Raw genomic sequence first — 19,884 nt, 5'->3', positions numbered from 1 at the left:
TCTTTGATTTATTGATATTTTATCCCTCATGTTTGATTCTCTTGAAGGTCTTTAAAGACGTATTAACTGTAAGTTACTATACATTGTATAGTTGCATGCACCACTGTGGTAGACTCTCCATCTTGTGGGGAGTAAACTTCACACTAAATATATCTATGCATACTTTATCTTTTTGTAACAACAATAAAATTGCATGTTTATCTTTTAGAAAGCGTGAATATTGCATGTTAATCTTTTTTAGAAACGAGAAATTGCATGTTAATCTTTTTAGAAATGACAAATTGGTCTCGTTTTTTTTATAAATGATAAATTGCATGTGAGTCTTTTTTTTTAAGAAATGACAATTTTGCATTTTTGAATAATAGAGACAAACTAAAGCATGTTTTTCAAACTTTTAAATGCATTTGCACATACCTTGGACCTGTAGTACTGTCACCTAATACCATGCACTCTCCTTTGTACAATTAGTCTAAATGCACCTCTCTTGCACAAAAATGTGGATACCTCTGGTTGTCTGTCTCTCTAATTGCATGACATAGGTTATATAATCTTTCTTTATGGACAGTGTACAAGTACTTAAGTAAACCTTAGCAAATAAAAAATGACACTTTTAAGTATAGAGGTACAAAGTTTTGGTTAATTAAAGAAATCACAGAACCAAATTTAAATAAATCATTTGATTACAAATCTATAAAACCTTACCAATGTAATTTATGAGAAGAATATTAAAATTCAACTTATTCACACCTGAAATTTCAAGTATGGATTACTCTAGTCTTTGATTTAGGAGAGTCTATATGTGTCTTCAGGTATCGTCATCAAGATCTCTAACAGGACAACAGAAGAAATTGTAGTGTAAACTCACTAACCTTTTTGTTCATATCCTGATTCTGAACCTCTGTGTGTATTAGCTTTATGTATGCTGCTGTGTTCTAATAATCTCCATAGTTCTAGATTTTTTTTTGTTTTTTTTTGTTTTGGCTCATCAATGACTGCTTCCCTATAAAGCAAGCAAAATATTAAAATAATGACAAACAAATACATTTTCAAAATGAAATTTAAAAACAAAATGTCAACTCAACCATTCATTGTATACCTGAATGATACTGAACCACGAATGAAATATTCTACACTGGCATTAGTTTGCAATCAGTCTTCATCATAATTGACATATTCTTTTTGGAATTATTTCTTAAATGATAACTTGATATTTGAATGGAAAATTTCCATCATTAATCTTTTTTTATTTAATCAAATCAATTTAAAGATTAAAATATTTTTTTTTATAATTACCTTGAAGATGAATCTGTATCATTGAGTTTGAGACTTAATTATTTACGTTTTTACTAACATCAGGGAGAGGAAGTAGAGGACATCAATGGAGACCCTCCTAAGGTCGGCATGGTGCTGCGTCTCATCACCACTCCAGTAAGTCTAAAACCATTGAGAGGATACAATACAGATATATTTTATGTCTTAACTAACTTTCTTGGAAATCCTCGTATAACCCTGTACATGCTTGGAGAACAAAACAAAAAAATCTCAAAATATAAATTTTCAATATTTCAAACTGAAGAATATAACTGTAAAATATGTTGCTTTGCAAACGAATTTTAAAACAACTACAATTAATATGTATAGGACTACTTAATTATCCAACAGAAAGGGTTCTATTGTTGCTGACTAGTGGGGCACTGCTTTATCATATATGAGGTGGATATGTAATCTCTAATTACATGTATGATATAGTCAAAGACAAATGCGACAACACATTTGTGTGGTTTTCCTACCATTACTAAGTTGGATAAGAGTATTGGTGATATTTGAGCGATAAATATCACTTCATAAATATAAACAAGTAATGAGATACCCTGTGATATTCCAGGACCCTGAGACCATGGTATCCTACAGTGACGTGGACAACCTTCCCACATTGGACTTGTACCCGGATCAGGCGGACACCTTCCACCGCTCGAGCCCGGATATTCTGAAGGTAGAAGAGGCTAGTGTGCACACAGAAGGTTCAGGTGGTACCAAGAAGGAGGAGGAAGGCGGTGAAAATTCCGGGGATGAAGATACAGATACCCTCACTGGTCGACTCATACCTACACCCCCGGGAGGGGGCTATTATATGAGGAAACAGAAGAAAAGGCCACTCTCTGTGAGTACTCAGTCATTATTATTTTTTACTCAAGTAGCTTGGGTGTAAAAATCTTTCTTGAATTCAAATTTCAAAAACTTACTCATATCAAACTTACCTTTGAATTATACTTTACCTTATATATTGTCTTCTGTCTTCTCCCACATCTCAACATGACAACTGCATTGTTCTGAGATCAATTGTCCTTTTGGCCCTGATGCATGCTTTGTATCTGAACTCCATCTCTTCCCACAAATCTTATCAGCTTTATTTTTCCTAGCTTCACCCAACATATACAGCTCTTTTGCATCCTCTTTTGCTCCACTCCAATCCATTTAGGCCTAAACTTATATTTCTTCTCTATATCCCAGTTCCAAACTTTCTATACCTTTATTCCAATTTTAAAACAGATCAAGTGTCTCAAATGCCACTTCATTCTTTTTTTATTAATCCCCTAAGCCATTATTATATTGTTCTATTCACCCATCTGTATATCTGGAATGCTATTTTTAACTCTCTTTTAACCCAACTTCACTTTGTAACTTCATGTGTTCCTTACACATCATTACACCTCACCTAATATTCCTAGAACCCTCCATTCTCTCTAACACCACACCAGTCTCTCCTGTGCCAATCAAGTGTTCTTAACGCATTTATTAAATATCTCAAGAACCTCTCTGGATGTTCTATATATAGCTACACCACCCATGTTATTGGAACCTGTTTTAAATATCTAGGATCCCTTCATTTTATTTAGTACTGTTTGAAGTCCTGTAGTATTCCTTAAATGTTCCTTACAGCTTTCAGTTCCCCTTACTCTAATTCCTGCAGTTCCCTGCCCCTAGCAACCCCTACCCTTCCATTCTCTTTATTAACCAATGGATTCATGAGTCCTATGGCATTTCTCAAATATTCCTCACACCTTTCATTTCCCCTAACTCCAGTCTCTGCAGTTCCCTACCCCTAGCAACTCCTACCCCTCCATTACCTCCATTACCCTATGGAGTCCTATAGTGTTCCTAAAATGTTTCTTACACCTTTCAGTTCCCCTAGCTCCAGTCTCTATAGTTCCCTGCCCCGAGCAACTCCTACTCCTCCATTATTCCCTGCCCCGAGCAACTCCTACTCCTCCATTATCTCTAATACCTAATGAAGTCCTGTAATATTCTACACCTTTCAGTTCCTCTAGCTCCAGTCTCTAGAATTCCCTGCCCCTAGCAACTCCTACCTTTCCATTATCTCCATTACCTAATGGAGTCATGTAGTATTCTATACCTTTCATTTCCCCTAGCTCAAGTCTCTGTAGTTCTCTGCCCCTAGAACCCCTACCCCTCCATTCTCTCCAGCCCCCATTGTCTTGCTAATACATTAACCAATGTTTACATAGCCTCCAATTTCCTTGTAGCATTCTTCCATCTTCTCTTTTATTATGCAAGTCTCTTTATTACCTCTTTGGTCTATCTAATATCTATCTAATCTCTCCAGTCCCCTCCCAGTCCCCCTAGTGTTCAAATCAATCCGCCATCCTCTCTAGAAACTCTTAGTGTTTCAAATGTCCCTTAAGTATTCCTTAAAGCATACTCCAAAGATGTTAGCACAGTTTCTCTTACCATACCACCACTAGACCCTCCCTAATGTCCCTGGCACCTAATCAATTTTGTTATTACAGGACATCAAAGGGATCTGAATAAAGGTATCCTTTACAGTCAGGTGTCTTTTTAGACAGGTGTCCTTTATCACAGGTTTGAATGTAGTCTTTTTAGCATTCCCTTGTCTCTTAGTCCCCTCGTTCCTAACACTCATCCAGTCTCTCAAGCACTCCTGCTGTCTGTTTTGCATACCGTAACTTTATTACCTTTTCTTAAGTACTCTCCCAGTCTCTCCGTTGACTCTCAAATGTTTTGAGATTTTTTTTCAATTTCCCTTTCACGTACCATTGATCTATGCTTTTAATTATCCCTCAAGTGTCCCCAACATTCCTTCAATCTCTCTAACTCTACTTCAGTTTTCCCATATCCACCCCACTCTTTACCTGCATGAGCTAGTGCTCCACCCCAGTCTTCATATATCCACAATTTGAGTTTTTTCAATTTCATCTAATTATCTGCTTATCTCTTTGCCACAAAATTCTTTCCTTCATTCCTAGTTGCACTTGATAACTTGCCTTTCTTTCAGAAGATCTTTGATCAATTATGAGAACTATGTTATAAAATCTGTTAGTAAATTGTTTGATAAACTATCAACAGCCAACAGTATTTTACCAAGTCCACTCCAATGTGGAAGGGGAGGTAAGCAGCATGGAGTTGATGGTTGAGGTTTATCTAACCAAATACAGTCATGTTTGGTATCATTTATATGTTTGCTTTATCTAACATATTTCTTGCATGCAAATATATGGTATGTTTGACTGATTTCTAAATGCTATTATATCTGTATCAGTTATCAGCTAGGTTATCAATTTTTAGACTTCAGGTTATAGGTAATTTGCAAGCAATATGGTAGGCTCGTTTTAGACAAATCCTTTATATATTTATATTTTTTTTTAAATCTCATTGGTAACCAGCTTCAGTTTTTTGGTTCTGTTTTTGTGTCTTTGAATTGTCAATCTCTGTAACAGTAAAACACAATTACAACAGATTTCTGGTTATAAAGTACCATATTCGATTCAATAAGTGCCCCCATCCCTATAAACGCCCTTCTTCAATTACACTGACTTCGAATCAAATACAGACTGAAAATATGAAAACTGGGTTGTTTTCCATACTGATATATATATATATATATATATATAATTATTTTTTGCAAATCGATTTAAAAGGCTAGTCCAAATTTGTTTCTATTAAGCGCCCCTTATTTGCTTCAATTTTTTAAGCGCACAGGGCACTTATTGGGTCCAATACGGTAGTAATTTTCATTGCCCATCAAAGTTTAAATAAGATGCCTGTAATATGACCATAATGAACTATGTTGATAACAAAGTGATTCCATTGGTCCCAAGAGGTTCGTTATAACCGTGTTTTACTGTACAAACAGTTGGTGCTTGTTTAACCATTATATTCAGATAACATTATCATTTATAATGTTTATTATGATATAGGGTTCTGCAATGTCCCCTATTAATGGAGTTATTACTAATCAAAAGGCCTAATTAGCCCGAGTGTGGGGTATTACTCTGTTGACAATTCATATCTTTTTATCTCTTTAATTGTTATTTTTCAAGAAGTGCCAAGGAAATCTTGGTTTTGTGTCAATTCCCTAATAGCATCATTGATTTTACAATGGAGTTATCTTTTAAATGATAATTTGCATCTACATCTGCTGTTTTGAGTGAAGTACCTTATTGTCTCGCTGATCATACCAGTATTTGATAAGATAAAACTTATCGATAGGTAGTCATGTAGGTGATAATCCTGTCACTAATAAATTACCTGTTAAATTACTTTCAGTTACTTGTTGCTTTTAGGTTGATTTTTTTATAAAAAAATTTTCACATTAAATTACTTTCAGTTACTTGTTGCTTTTAGGTTGTTTTTTATAAAAAAATCTTTCACATTTCTTGTTCTGTTTTGTCTATTTAGAATGCAAAATATGAACGATGTTAATAAATAATTAAATTTCCATTCATTCTTTTATTTTTTTTGTTTTTTAATTAAAACTAATGATACTATTTTTGAGAAAGTATCTTTTCCCTGGTTTGAAATGGGTTATATTATGAAGTATAATGCTAATCTGTTACCTGACCAGTAATATAGAACAGACTATAACGTCCTAAGACATTTAAAAGGCTTGTATAGGGGTGGCAGAAGTTTATAGCTGGATCACCTGTTGAATCGTGAAACGGCTTGTTTGGGGTTACCAGGCGGCCATAGGTAAACAACTCTACAGGTAGTCGGAAGGGGTAGCTTAGGGTGGGCTTAATTAACTTACCTGTGTGACCAGGTAAAACATTAAAGAATCACCAACAGGGATAGTTGTATTGATTTCCTCCCGTTTATGCTAATTTCAGCCCCAGTTTAGCTTAATAAGCGGTGAATATTGATGATAATAAGACCAGGGGCCAGTTATTTATTAGTTATAATGAGAGAAACTTTGACAGTTATAACGGTACAGAATTCACCCCGAGGAGCCCCTCAAACCAAAATGGGATCTGTTCAATGTGATATATACATTCTGTGTAATATCTCCTGTAGACTATTTGTAGAACACTGATCTTTGCCAAGGATATTTTGTCAGCCATTTTTCCAGCAAAATGATTTTGAGGATTTAGACCAAGTTTTCCCCGTAGTACTTGTTTTGGATTTATAGTGTGTGTCTGTGGATATTTTCTGCTAATTAACTTTTGGTACTGTGTCTCATCAATTTGATCATAAATTAAGTGGCATATTTTAATTAAACTCAAGATAAAATTTCCAAGATGGCTACAATGTATTATCGTCCATATACGGCTGAGGTAAGTTCGTGAAGTTTTGTTAAGTACATACCTTGGTATTTAGAATGACAAATTAAAAGTTGTATAAGTTTGGAGTATTTTTGTAATTAAATTGCCATTCAATTGAATCTAGTTTTTAGGTGTCTCAAAAAACTGAATTAACAAATTTAATAACTATTAACAAATTAACAATGCCTACAATGTTAAAACCATGACATGTAAATTAAGACTGTCTGATTTTTATCTTAATTTAAAAAAATCAATAAATGTACCGGGGTATAGCACTGAATAATAAGAATAACTAGGTAGAGCATACATACACCTTAACATTTTGAAGATAGATTACATCTGGAAAATTCTGTACTAATGTCAGTTAAAATTTAAATGTCATGAAATACATTGTAATCAATTAAATGACACACAAGTAATAAATTAAATTGAAATAATGGCATATTTAAAGCTAAAAACCTTCATGAATTCATATATTGTGTTTTTATCAACAAAAGATTATCCTATAATGTATGAGAGTAAGACATAAATCAAAAACTCTTTGTATTTAGTTTGTATTTTTGAAAATCAATACTTCGTTTATTTTATTAGCCTTTCATTTTTGGATTATTGTACAGAAAACAAGTTTTATTTTTTGACATTTCACTGTACCATATGTATAAATAGCTGTAAGGTTTATCGGTCAATTGATATTTAAATGTTTATTTACACAATATATTTACGTTAGAGGAATCTGAACAGTAAGCTTTAGACCTCGGGTATAAAGGATTAAATTACTAGTATGTGTTGGAACGGATTATAATCAATTACATACCAGATATAGTGTATACGGATTATCTTCTATCTGCAGATATAGTGTATAGGAGTATAGTCTACTCTAGTAATAAGATTAAGATTTTATAGAATGTACATGTGTATACAATACATTATCTACATCTATGCCATATAGTCTGCTGTGACAAGGAAATTGTTATTGTCAAATATGAACACAAAAAAAATATTGAGAGTCTTTTCGAGTCTTTTAATTTTCTAGTAGTTAAAGAAATGTCCTAAAATATGGCTTAATATTATAGTGTAAAAGTGGGTGCATGGGACTTTGTAAAATATTAGAGAATTTATAGTGTCCTTGCTTATATATAATCGTAAATAATTTTTGATTAAATCTGTTAGGGTTGTCAGATTGATGGCCATTCAGAAAATCTTTATTTTTGTTTTTGTTCTTGACTAGGTACAAGTACAAGTATAGAAAAACATATAATTATTAAAAACTTTCCAACAAAATTTGAACTCTCTATTTTTGAAAAACAATAAAGTGTTTTTGACTTGCACTACCTATACTTTTAAATAAAATCTATGAGGAATCCAACATGCAATTGCAAGATTTATATTTATTCAAAAAGTTTAAGACTGAACTCACAGAACTGAACTGAAGAATGATGCATACTTTTTATAAATGTTAATAGATTTATAACATTTAAAACATATAAGAACTGATTTTAAAGTGCTGATCAACTTGTTAATGGTTTAAAGATGACACTCAATTGTTATCAAATTAACCTTTATTTGAATTTGTTTTATGATCATTATGATAAAATTGATATTGTATATATTATTATATCATAAAATATATAAAAAAAAAATTGATAAAACTGAATTTGTACCTAGGTAATGATAAAGACCAAGAACAAATTGAAACCATGCTCTAACTGCACTTATATTCATATAATTAATTGTAACAGAAAACACCAGTAAAAGATGGAGCCAATACAGGAAACAAGTATTGAATAATTCCATATGTTATATATCTTTTACTAATCTCTTATTCTTATGGAAGTCTAGGAGGCAAACTGCTACAGGTACTTGCAGGTGCACTGTGTATTACCATAAATGTTAGTGGGTTATATTGAGTTGGGTATAAAACTGTTCTTTCACCGATATTCATTGCATGCTACAGTCAATGTACTCCGACATTATGCTCTGAATAATTCATAGTGAAGGCAATCACTTTCCTACCGGGCCCATAAAATAGCGAGAAAGATGAAAAGGTACTTCATGTATTGAAACTGTTCTCTTCCTTTGCACACGCATATGTTCAGGAAATTTCACAATTGCGCTAAAGAATTTCCGTGTAGAGAAAATTGATTATTTTCTATGATGTTTTGTTATGTAAGTGACAATGTTTTTGTAACTCATTACAGAGTTTCCTTTATCATAAACAGTTAACAAATATAAGTTATTGTTTTTGGAAACAATCAGTGTCAGTAAATCATTTGAGAGAAAAGCTTGTAAAACTGTAATCTTGATGGGTAATGGGTCTGGGACTCGTAAAATCAGTGTTCGAGAGGCGGAAGAGGTATCACTTTTTTATTTCTAGTTTCTCTTCACATTTTCCATAAATGTATAGGTATATCGCAGATATTATTTTCGTTGCAGCTATTTACCTGAAATCAGCTTTTTATAACAGGAAGTCTAGAAATGCTGAAGTAAAGAATTACCTTGAATTATTGAATAACGTTTTTAATTCCAGTATATGTAATGTTCATTAAAAATTTTACCAAGATTAATATAAAAGCATAATTTAAATGTAAAACATTTTTTTTTTTAAATCAATTTCCTGTGTCTTATTTAGAATAACCTTATATCTTTACAGCCGATTAAAGATGGTGAAATGCCGCCTCATGGTGCTGTAGATTCTGTACTACCTGACTATCAGTACGTGTTTGTAGACCCCCAGGGTAAGCAACATGCACCCCGGGGCCGACAGCCCAGCCCCACGGGACGTGTTCCCCGCCCTATACAACAAGCACCTCAGCAAACCCACATACCAGCAGCTTATACAAAATATGCTGCTCCAGCTCAGAGGTAAATATTTTTGATCTGATATATACATGTACCTGTAACTTCATTGTCTATATGTATATTTTGCTTTATAGCAAAAAAACCCATATCATATCATATGAAACTGAAGCATCTCATATGGACCTATTATTTTCTAAAACATTTCATTTGGATTATTTCTAAATTGATTCTTATATATTAATATTTTGTCTAATCATTACTATAGAGTTGTAAACTGGTATCACAACAAAATGATTTCTTCTTTCATTAATCAGAATACTGTATATATGGCAACTTGTTTAATTAGTGAAACATTTTGCATTTTTCAAGTAACACATGATCAGCTTTAAAGCAAATCTGCATCAAAATTCAAATGTATTCAAATTTTCATTTTCTATTACATATTAAATAATCATAATTCTAAAATTGTTATGTTACAAAAAACTTAATTAAAAACAAAATGATACTGTATATTATCTGTATGATAATTATCAGAGTTTGGGTATAACTGGATGATATATTTTAATGCATTAACAAAATGGTACCTTTAGCACCTGTTCTATTTTCATTTCATATTATTTCCCCTTCCAATTAATTGATATGTTAACTGTGCTAAAACTAATATCTGCAGACCTAATTTTTCAAAAAATGTCTTTCTAGATGATAAACAATTTTATTAGAATAAAAGTATTCTATAATGCTATTGGTATATTATCTTTCCAAATAAAGGTTTAATGATACCATTTAAATCCTGATAATAATCGAGGATACAGGATTTTATGAAATACATGTACCTATATACAGAAGGATAGAGAGTATATCAATAAGGCCATTTGTTGTCATTTGAATTAACAATCAATAGGTTAGATCAGAATGCTTTGAATATCAAAGTAATAATGATAATAAATAGTAAATTATGTAATTACATTTGTGTTTAATGCTAGATTTATATGGTACCAATTTTCTGTTTCCTCAAACCATACATACTCTTTTAATGTTAATAATGTTTGTCACGACATTTGTTGATAAAATTTGATAATAATTTCATGGATTCTCTTTATTGAACAATTCAAAACTGGAAGATATTAAAAAAGATGGAAAAACACCTTTTTTAAAGAAACAATTGAAGCTTAATAATTTCATTATAGCATGTCAGTTTATGAATTTCCAAACACTTTTCATAATACACTGTGTAAAGAAGTCTGAAATTACCAATTACAAATGTACCAATAATTATTTGTTTTTATGACAAGAACTACTTAATATTCAACTTCATGTATAACATTCATACAAGTCACACAGATGTTATGAATAAGCCCTCTTGATTCTTTACAAAGGCTCCTACTATGAGCATACCTGGGCTAGGGTTCATGCATTCTCTTTATTTAACAATTCAAAACTGGAGGATATTAAAATAGATGGAAAAACAGATTTTTTTAAAGCTCGATAATTTCATCATAGCATGTCAGTTTGTGAATTTCCAAACAGTGACTTATTCATATGACAGTATACCAAAAGAAAGTCTGAAATTATCAATCACAAATATACCAATAATAATTTGTTTGTATGACATGCTTGTGATTCGATTGAATCAGCTGTATAACATTGTAAATGGCCTGTGTAATCATTCCAGTATCAGACCCCATTATAGAGACCGCCTTAGAGCCCTCCCAGAAAGGTTTGATATATATACACCCACTCCCGATCCCATGTGGTGGCGGATTCTAGTACCTCTTCTTTCATCACTCTCTTATTATTTTCTATTCGTCTCACATTGTCAAGACTCTCACAATAGATCAGCCTTATGTTCAGCTGCAATTAAGAGTCTGGGGAATGCGAGAGCTATCATATTTTCTCCTGGTTTTCTGTTATCAAGTTATTTCTTTTCATGTTTGTATGATTTTACACATTTTGGAATATCAAATACAACAAAATCTTGTAAATTAGCATGTTTATATTTAAAATAAACAAACTCCTCCTTGTTCCTGTGTAAATGACATTGATTTGAAATTTATTCATACAACATTTGAGATTGAAATAAATTCAAATGTATAAATAAAACTTGATTCAATATGAACATGCTATGTGAGCTTCTGTTTTGTGCATACTATACCAATTGGTACCATATACTACCACGGATATTGAATATTTTAGATGTTGAAATAAGTTTGACAGATTTTTTTCCAAAACTATTAAAACAATGAAACAAAATTGATTTGAGCTACATTATTAATTGGATTTTTAAATAAGTAATTGATAAAAGACCAATACTACTTTGTGTGATATTTTTCAATATTTGATATTGCAGATGTTGAAAAATACAGAAGTTGAATCATACAATACTGATACATATACTTTCAAAGTGAACTTTTCATTGATAATTCTCTTTCATTCAATGATCATTATTCATTTATATACAGTCAAATCTTATCACAAAAAGAAAAAGAAAAAAAAATTGAAAAAAAAATTATAATGCAAGGAAAATTGTTTCCTTATATGTATACATTATGATTAAAAAGCAGGATAAATCTTTTAAAAATGTTTGACTGTAAACAATAATTCGGCAAAACACTGATCAATGTTCAGGTGGCACTTGACTGTATATTGAATCATTTTGCACAAGCTATTTCTATTGCATCCTCTTGACCTTGACCCCACTCCTTAATGTTCCTTCTTAACTAATTAATTTCTTGCACATGTGTTAATGTGGCTCTTTAGTGAAAATTAGAATAAAGTAGAAAGACTCCTGTTACAATAAATATATATATCCAACATGCTGTTGCATATACAATGTACATGTATACCCAATTCAATTGATTTGTTTAGTTGTATTGCACATTTTGATGATGTCTGGTTCTTCTTGCATGTGTAGAACATAGCTTCTTATCTTTTAACCATCTTTAAATCCTTACTAGAAAATATACTATTGATGAATTGAAGAAATTTTGCTTAAAAGTTTCTTTATGGTTAAAAAGCCATTTGTCCTTGGTTTAAAAGGCTTGCATCTGTCAAAATAGCAAACTTCCTTGATAAGTACCTTAAGTTAGATAATCATATCAGTTTTGAGATAAACTGTATAAGCAGAAAAACAACAAACTTGAAAAACAAAATCAAAAACAAACTTTTGACAATAAAATCATTGCCTTTCCAAGGGTTTTCCACTAAATTGCTTTTACAGTACAGTAATTTTTTTGGTATCATTTTAATTTCAATCAACTAACTGTGACAATTATTTCCTATCTTCAGCCGCCAGCCCGACCTTGACAATGCCTCTATGAACGTACTTGACCACCAGTCTAAGGAGTTGGAGAACTATCGTCTGGCTGTCCAGAAAATGGGACAGGATATGGTGGCTCTACAGGAGAGGATTCGTGAACTCGAGAACAACAACAGTCAGCTTCGTCGTGATCTCGCTAACTACAACGACGCTAGCAAGCTCATGATAGAATCTGCTGAGCTGGATGGTCTTTCTAAGCCAGAAATTATGTCTCGATATGGTTAGTTTTTCATAAGTTACTGTGATTACGTGTACATACATGTACATTGTGTAAATATTTATAATTTGATTTTAAATTTACATGAAATAGAATATCTATTTACTGATGAGAAATATATGTCATGTTATCATGATCAGCCAGCACTACAATGACTTGTATCAAACGAAATCTATACCAGATACAATGAAACTTGCCTTAGCAATGACCTCTGCATAGAGACTCCCAAATGCCCAATTTCAATTGACCTGTATATAAAAAAACATTTTTCTTGTCCCATTGGTGGCCTCTAAAGACAAACTTTATATCCAAAGTATAAATTACTTTGGTAATTTGGGCAAACCAGTTATATAGCCAAAAGATGGTGCAATGCTGACCTAAATTGCTGTCGAAACCTTACAAATTTTGTAACATTTTTTCAGCTGCTCTAAAACAGACCCTACAGTCACAGACAAATGATCTAAACACCTACAAAGATAAAGTACAGAAGATCCAGAATGAGCTCATAGCTGTAAGTATATCTGTTGTTTCAGAGTATTTTCACTTTAAGGTTCACATACACAGTATAGAACAATGTTAAGTTATTATGATGAAGATAACAATGAAATTACCAACCAGGTTCTCTAGGTGGTTGATGATAAAATGGACCTCTCTGATTTCAGAAAAATGATGAAGAAAAGAAATTACTGAAACAAAGTCAGACTCAGTCAGGTCAAGCAGCCATTATACAGAGGATGCAGGAGAGGATCAACAAGTACAAAAAGATGGAGGAGGCATGTAAAAAACAGGAGGTGGTCATAGAGAAGATGGAGAGACTGCTGGAGAAACAAAATAAGGCCAAGAAAGGTCAGTATAGAGGTCACATAAAGGTCAATTTATAGGGTACATTGGAAGGTCAAAGGTTAGTATAAATGTTACAAAAAGATCAAATTTAGTCGGATTTTAAGATCAAATGCAGGTCAGTATAGAAGTCAATCAAAGGTAATTTTGAGAGGATACTAAGGTCAAAGTAAGGTCAGCTTGTCTGGTTGCATGTTTTACCAAATCTATGATACCAGAAATAGCAGCTGCAGTTCTTGTATTTCTGTTTTAAAACTGGAACACTAGCCAAAGAAGAAGTATCAGAGGAAGGAATGAAGATTGATGTGAAAATAAACCTGTATGAATTATATCTTCATTTGAGTGCTTTGTAAGTCCAAATGTTAATCAATATTGACAGATGATTCACTACTTGCTACATAACTGCAATGTTTGTAATTTTCTGTTGATTTAGGTGACAAATCATCTGAGGCAAATGAGGCTTTATTAGAGGAAAACAAGCGCCTTCGTTCACAGATGGATGAACTTCGGGTAAGATTGATTTTTCTTGTGTAAAAATGATTACAAACATTTAACTTCATGAACATATAACATTTTAAAAAGCTTATGTTACGAGTCATTTCCCAAGATACTTTACAAATGGTAAAGTCCTATAAATATGGCTCAGGCCAATATGTAATAGCAGTTAAAATCATATACCCACATAGTAGAGCCTACCAAGGTAACTCACATTGCCCTCTTTCAATTCTAGAGTAGAACTTCGAATCACTTGATTTGTAGCTCTTCTGCTTTTGGAAACTCTTCCATCTGTGAGGTGGAAAATCTTTTGAGAAGAGTGTAAATTCAGTTGGACTCCTAAGTATTGAAATGATCTAATTGTTGATTTTTGTGATATACAGGAGCAGCTGAAAACCGCTGGGAACCCTGGGGATGAGAAGGAGAAATTTGCAATGTACCAAGCCCTTGAACGGGCAGATGCACGTGTACTGGCACTGGAGAAACAGGTATAAATTATATAGCTTGTCTTCTATTTTACAACTATTGTTAAGAAAGTAAACAGTGATTTATTGCAGTCATGCATTTTACCCGTGACTGAGAAAATCAAGAGTGCTACTTAAGAAATAATTCTCATAGGGGAGCTGGTGATCCATAGTATCTTTTCATGTCTGATTGGCCACTGTGTCATTGGTACTGACCGCTGGTCCATGGTCTTTTTCCGGTTACTCCGGCTTTCCTCCACCAATTTACCTTGCACATCCTTACATGACCCTGGCTTTTAATAGGATGTTAAACTAATAAAACAATGTTAATCTAATAAAACCAAAACTACTTTGTCATCCAATACATTGATTTCGAGAAACCGAAAGGACGTAGGTGAACTAAAATTTATCCTCGATTAGTCCCAACTTTCTGAAATTCTACAAACTGTTGCCAAGCAGAGGCTCTCCTGATTGAATTTTAAAGTAAATTTATCAGTTTAAAAAAACAATTTTTGAAACAAATTATATTTCTTGTACATGAATCATTCCTAATGGCTTCGTGTGGATGAGAAAACTGGACAAACCTAGATTTAGTTGATTAGTGTGTCCCATATAACTATACAAAAATATGTCAGAAAATATGACAGTACAAGGATTGCTGGTTTAGTGTCATCAATAGTCGATCAAAATTAGTTCAGCTTCGATAGTGTAAATAAAATTTTATTTTCTGTTGCAGTTGGCTGAAAATTCACGACAGTGGGGAAAGGAGAGAGCTGATATGCAAATCAGACTCAATGAGGCGGAACATGGATTTGGTCGTTCACAAGGCATGGTTCTCCATGACTACCCAAACGCAAACTCTTATGTAAGTCTCTCTTGAATGATTCTTCCTGTAAACTGGATAGATTAAGATAAAATTGCACTCTGGTCATATTTAGTATGGCCACCTTGTATTTGATAGAAATGTCAATTTTATTCTTATGAATTAGATGTCACCATTGTTTTTGTAGTAAAGTTCTGAAAAATCACAATTTTCAAAAAATTTAATTGATAATTGTAGATAAGGCTTGAGTAACATAATGTCAGCTTTTAATCAATGTACATTGATCATGTTATAATTGCTTCTTGTGTGTTCTGCTTCTTTATTTTTTCACATTGATAATTCAAATCTTTGATTATCATTTCACATAATTTTTTTTGTAAGGATTTCAAACACCAATAATTTAAATTTTTGATTATTATTTCACAATTTTTTTTTCTGTAAGGATTTGAAACCTAGTGGAAGGACCTATTACGTCATATAGGTAACCTGAGTTTTGCTATGGAAGTATTAGAAAATCGTATTTATATTTTGAGCTCCTTGGCTACCTATCTTGTAGTGAATATATAAATACCTTGATCCCTTCAAATATCCCTACCAACATATCATTCCTATATAGTTAAAATGAATATGTATGTAGATGTTGAATTATCATTATAGCTGCTTTAGATCACAGTTCAATTGTAATGGTAAAAATACCCATCTAGAATTCACAGCTATACCAAAGTTTTTCACTGCATCAGTATACTATAATGCTTTCTGTGATTTTCATTTTACATAGCAGCAAATTAGCAGCCAATCAACGGGGTACATAAAAGGCAACTTGGAGGGGTGGGGGAGGAGGGGTGGAGGGTGGGGGGGGGGGGGGGAGGGGTGGGGGGTGGTGGGTGGTGGAGGGTGAGAGAGTGCCTATTATGATTTAATTGAATCATACTAAAGTGCTGAAAAGTCCCGATGTAACCTGTCAAAACTGGCCCTTATCTAATCCAGATCCTGTCTATTCTATATATATTTATTATAATCAAAAACCTGTCAGAAAATAAAAGATCTTTCATAAGGTAAATAATAATAATGACACCAAGTCCACAATCCTTTTACTACAACACATGCTCCTTATAGACATACCAAAGCATGGCAGAATATTATTACTTAACATAAAGTAGGAAGGAGTACATTCAGAGGGCTGAGAGGCGCTAAATTACGACAAGTATGCCTTTATCTTTACCTAACACAGCACCATTCAAAGTACATTGTAGCTGGGCACTGTGTTTTACAAGGCTTTGATTTTTGGCTAGATATTCACCCTATAAACCAATAACGCTACTACAATATGTAGTTGAGCTTTTTGCATAAAGTAGATCAATAAGAACAACATGTTTTAACAACTGGCTTGTATTTTTAGACTTTTTAAATTTAAGCCAATTAGAATCACCAGTAAGCATCACACAAATTTGTGCTTATCACAAAATCAAACAGGCTCACAAGTTTAGACTGATCTTGTAATAAGGTTTACATGTATGTCAAAACTGCATTTTATATATTAAGTAATAATGAATAATTTTGAGGATAATGTTGAACAGGTTCACAAATCTCCTTTGTAGATTCATGTCTTTGATGTTTAAAATGACAAGGATAACTTCCTAATTCATCTGTCTTGTTTGATTTTTCAGGGTCGTTCCTACCCCAACAGATACACACCACCAAAACAGAGACTATCACCGATGCCGCTGTACAGGTGAAACCTACATGTACAGCAGACAATAATTCTTTGTACTCATCGTAAGATGATGTAGAGATTCAGTGCTCATTCAGCAAACATAGAACCATCCTACCTTACACCAAAGAGACAAGCTGTTCTATCTATAGGAGTCATGACAAGAAAAGTTCTAGACCTGTAGATTGCTGCTGCATCTCAGTATTTCTCATGTGAAGCTACTCTTATTCAGATTAATCGGAGTTATTTCCCTTTGTGTCAATCAATCACTAGTAGAAGGTATCGCCCGACATCTGAATGGGACCAAGAATGAGCCACTCACATTCAGAGTTACTTCCCTTTATGTCACTCAATCACTAGTAGGAGGTATCGCCCGACATCTGATGGGGACCAAGAATGAGCCACTCGCATTCAGAGTTACTTCCCTTTATGTCACTCAATCACCAGTAGAAGGTATCGCCCGACATCTGATGGGGACCAAGAATAAGCCACTCACATTCAGAGTTACTTCCCTTTGTGTCGCTCCATCACTAGTAGGAGGTATCGCCCGACATCTGATGGGGACCAAGAATAAGCCACTCACATTCAGAGTTACTTCCCTTTATTTCTTTCCTGTGACAGCTGATGCAAGCCAAGATCGAGCTACTCCAGGTCAAGATAAAAATGGACAATATATAGTGGAGGAGTTTTAAGCAAGATAGAACCATTCATAGTTTATCACAACATCGGTTTGAGCGTAAAGAATCTGTTTTCTTAAATGACAATTATCTGTAATACCAAGAATCATTTTTACTGCCTTATTTTTTTTCTATTTTTTCTTTAGTTTTGTATATGAAGTACAGCAAATCCAGTATATTGCCACCATCTACTTCACAAGTGCTATAAAAACATACGACAATAGCTTTTAGGCAATATTAAAGTAAATTGCATATTATCTCTTTCATATACTGAGTAGGTATCATGTAGGTTATTGATGCTAGGCTATCAAAAGGTCATACTGGTCATATTATGTGGACATGCATGAATTTAAAAATCATGCTTTATCAATTTTCATCATCTGATGTAGAAAAAAATACCAAAAATACATCTCAGGAAATTCCATCTTCTTAAACATCGTACCAAATACCTATTATAGGTAAGACTTCATTACATTTACCTTTATAAGATTAATATTTTTTTTGTAAAACTACTTAGCAAGTTATCCTCCAATTTTGTGCATATTTTATTCTGCATTTTCATGAGATTTTCACTGATATAGTTATCTATTTGGTGCTTTTTCATTTTAAAAATTGTTCAATGTGAATTTGTGTTTTATTTTGTAATTGGTAATCTTTCTTCCTAAATACTGTATATTTTATTTGACAAGGCTTTTTGATGTTTGGTATCTAATTTGTCGACTTCACTTCAATAAAACAATAGAGGTCAGTAAGAACATACACTGTACATATAGTAATTACCAATATATCATTTTAGACCTGCAATCTTCCACTATGATCATGCCCAAATCTTCCACTATCTACATACTTGATAGCTGCGCTTCCAATGCCATTCTGGCCTTTAATTTAGCCAGGATGCACAGGCTGTGACTTGCATTCACTTAAGAGGGGGGTATGAGTGTAATGTTGGAGCAAATCTTATGTGTATATGCTCCCGTAAAATCAATGCCTCTTCAGTTTATACCATATAGGTATATTTATACTTTAAAAAATCCTGAATCGACGCAATGGTCTATAAAGGGAGATAATTATGTAATCATTTAAAATTAAAAATTATGAAATCATTTTTTTATCCACCAGTCAATCTTGGAGGCATCTTATTAAGGTTAAATTAGTAAGTCTATTGCCTATATGACTCCATCAAATAATTTCATGGGGCAGGTGGACTAAAAATGAGAAAGGAGAACTGAAAATTTAGTTGATGTATAATAGGGTTAAATTAAACTATGCCATATATCGTTTTAAATTTGTGTAATCCGTCCATTGTTTTCAAGTTTTATTTTTATCAATTATGTTGAAATTCAAATGCATTTTCTCTTTTTAAGTCTTTTGTTCATCCTCATTTTATTTATTGTAAATGTCTGTGATGCTTGTTTCTTGTTGAAGATTTGACAATGAAATGATTTGAACTAAATTTGTATCTCTACATTAAGTGTAATGTAATTAAGTGTAATATCACCTAAGTACCAGAAATAAACTGGTAAAATATATGATACACAATCATTTTCGAAGATTAAAGAGTTTTTAATTGATAGTTATAGGATACCAGGGTAATTGTTGTAGGCCCAAAGGTAAATTGATAGAATTCCAAAAATATAAACAAGCTTTAATTAATTATAGATCAATTAGCACCTTAATTAATGAGCCTATAGTTTAAAGGAATCATAAACAAATGGTTCCTGAGATAAACTTTAATAAAATACCGGTATATCTAAGATTATGTGTTACCTTCCATAGTTTGTTGTGCCTGGTAATCCAGTGCAATGTACAATATAAAATGTGTCTTCAGATTGTTTAATGTTCTGTGATATCTGTACCAAGTGAATGTGATATTTTGTGACTTTGTATATATCATGTATTGGAATACTATGTTCTTGTTTATTTATTACGTTAAAGAATAAAGAATTACAACAGACTTACTGTCA

General features: G+C 32.8%; 1 protein-coding gene across 14 annotated transcripts in view; it reads left to right on the top strand.

Annotated features, from left to right (window-relative positions):
* LOC138323646 (coiled-coil domain-containing protein 33-like) overlaps positions 1-19,874 on the top strand; it is a 42,089-nt gene extending 22,215 nt beyond the window's left edge. For 9 of the 14 annotated variants that reach the window (XM_069268399.1, XM_069268401.1, XM_069268409.1 and 6 more), the window contains 13 exons: positions 48-68; positions 1,357-1,428; positions 1,886-2,161; positions 4,387-4,428; positions 9,229-9,440; positions 11,050-11,094; positions 12,663-12,913; positions 13,333-13,421; positions 13,573-13,756; positions 14,184-14,260; positions 14,629-14,733; positions 15,446-15,574; positions 17,200-19,874. In XM_069268399.1, the coding sequence (XP_069124500.1) occupies positions 48-68; positions 1,357-1,428; positions 1,886-2,161; positions 4,387-4,428; positions 9,229-9,440; positions 11,050-11,094; positions 12,663-12,913; positions 13,333-13,421; positions 13,573-13,756; positions 14,184-14,260; positions 14,629-14,733; positions 15,446-15,574; positions 17,200-17,268 (1,572 nt within the window). In that variant the 3' untranslated portion in view covers positions 17,269-19,874. Of the gene's footprint in view, positions 1-47; positions 69-1,356; positions 1,429-1,885; positions 2,162-4,386; positions 4,429-9,228; positions 9,441-11,049; positions 11,095-12,662; positions 12,914-13,332; positions 13,422-13,572; positions 13,757-14,183; positions 14,261-14,628; positions 14,734-15,445; positions 15,575-15,974; positions 16,014-17,199 lie in introns of all 14 variants that reach the window. The other 5 variants (XM_069268411.1, XM_069268403.1, XM_069268405.1 and 2 more) reach the window with 4 other exon arrangements.
* The last annotated feature ends 10 nt before the right edge of the window (positions 19,875-19,884 follow it).

This window comes from Argopecten irradians, chromosome 5 (genome assembly GCF_041381155.1).
Source record: "Argopecten irradians isolate NY chromosome 5, Ai_NY, whole genome shotgun sequence".
Classification (NCBI taxonomy): Eukaryota; Metazoa; Mollusca; class Bivalvia; order Pectinida; family Pectinidae; genus Argopecten; species Argopecten irradians.
Note: the sequence above shows the minus strand (reverse complement) of the source record. Positions and strands in the feature narration are given on the sequence as shown.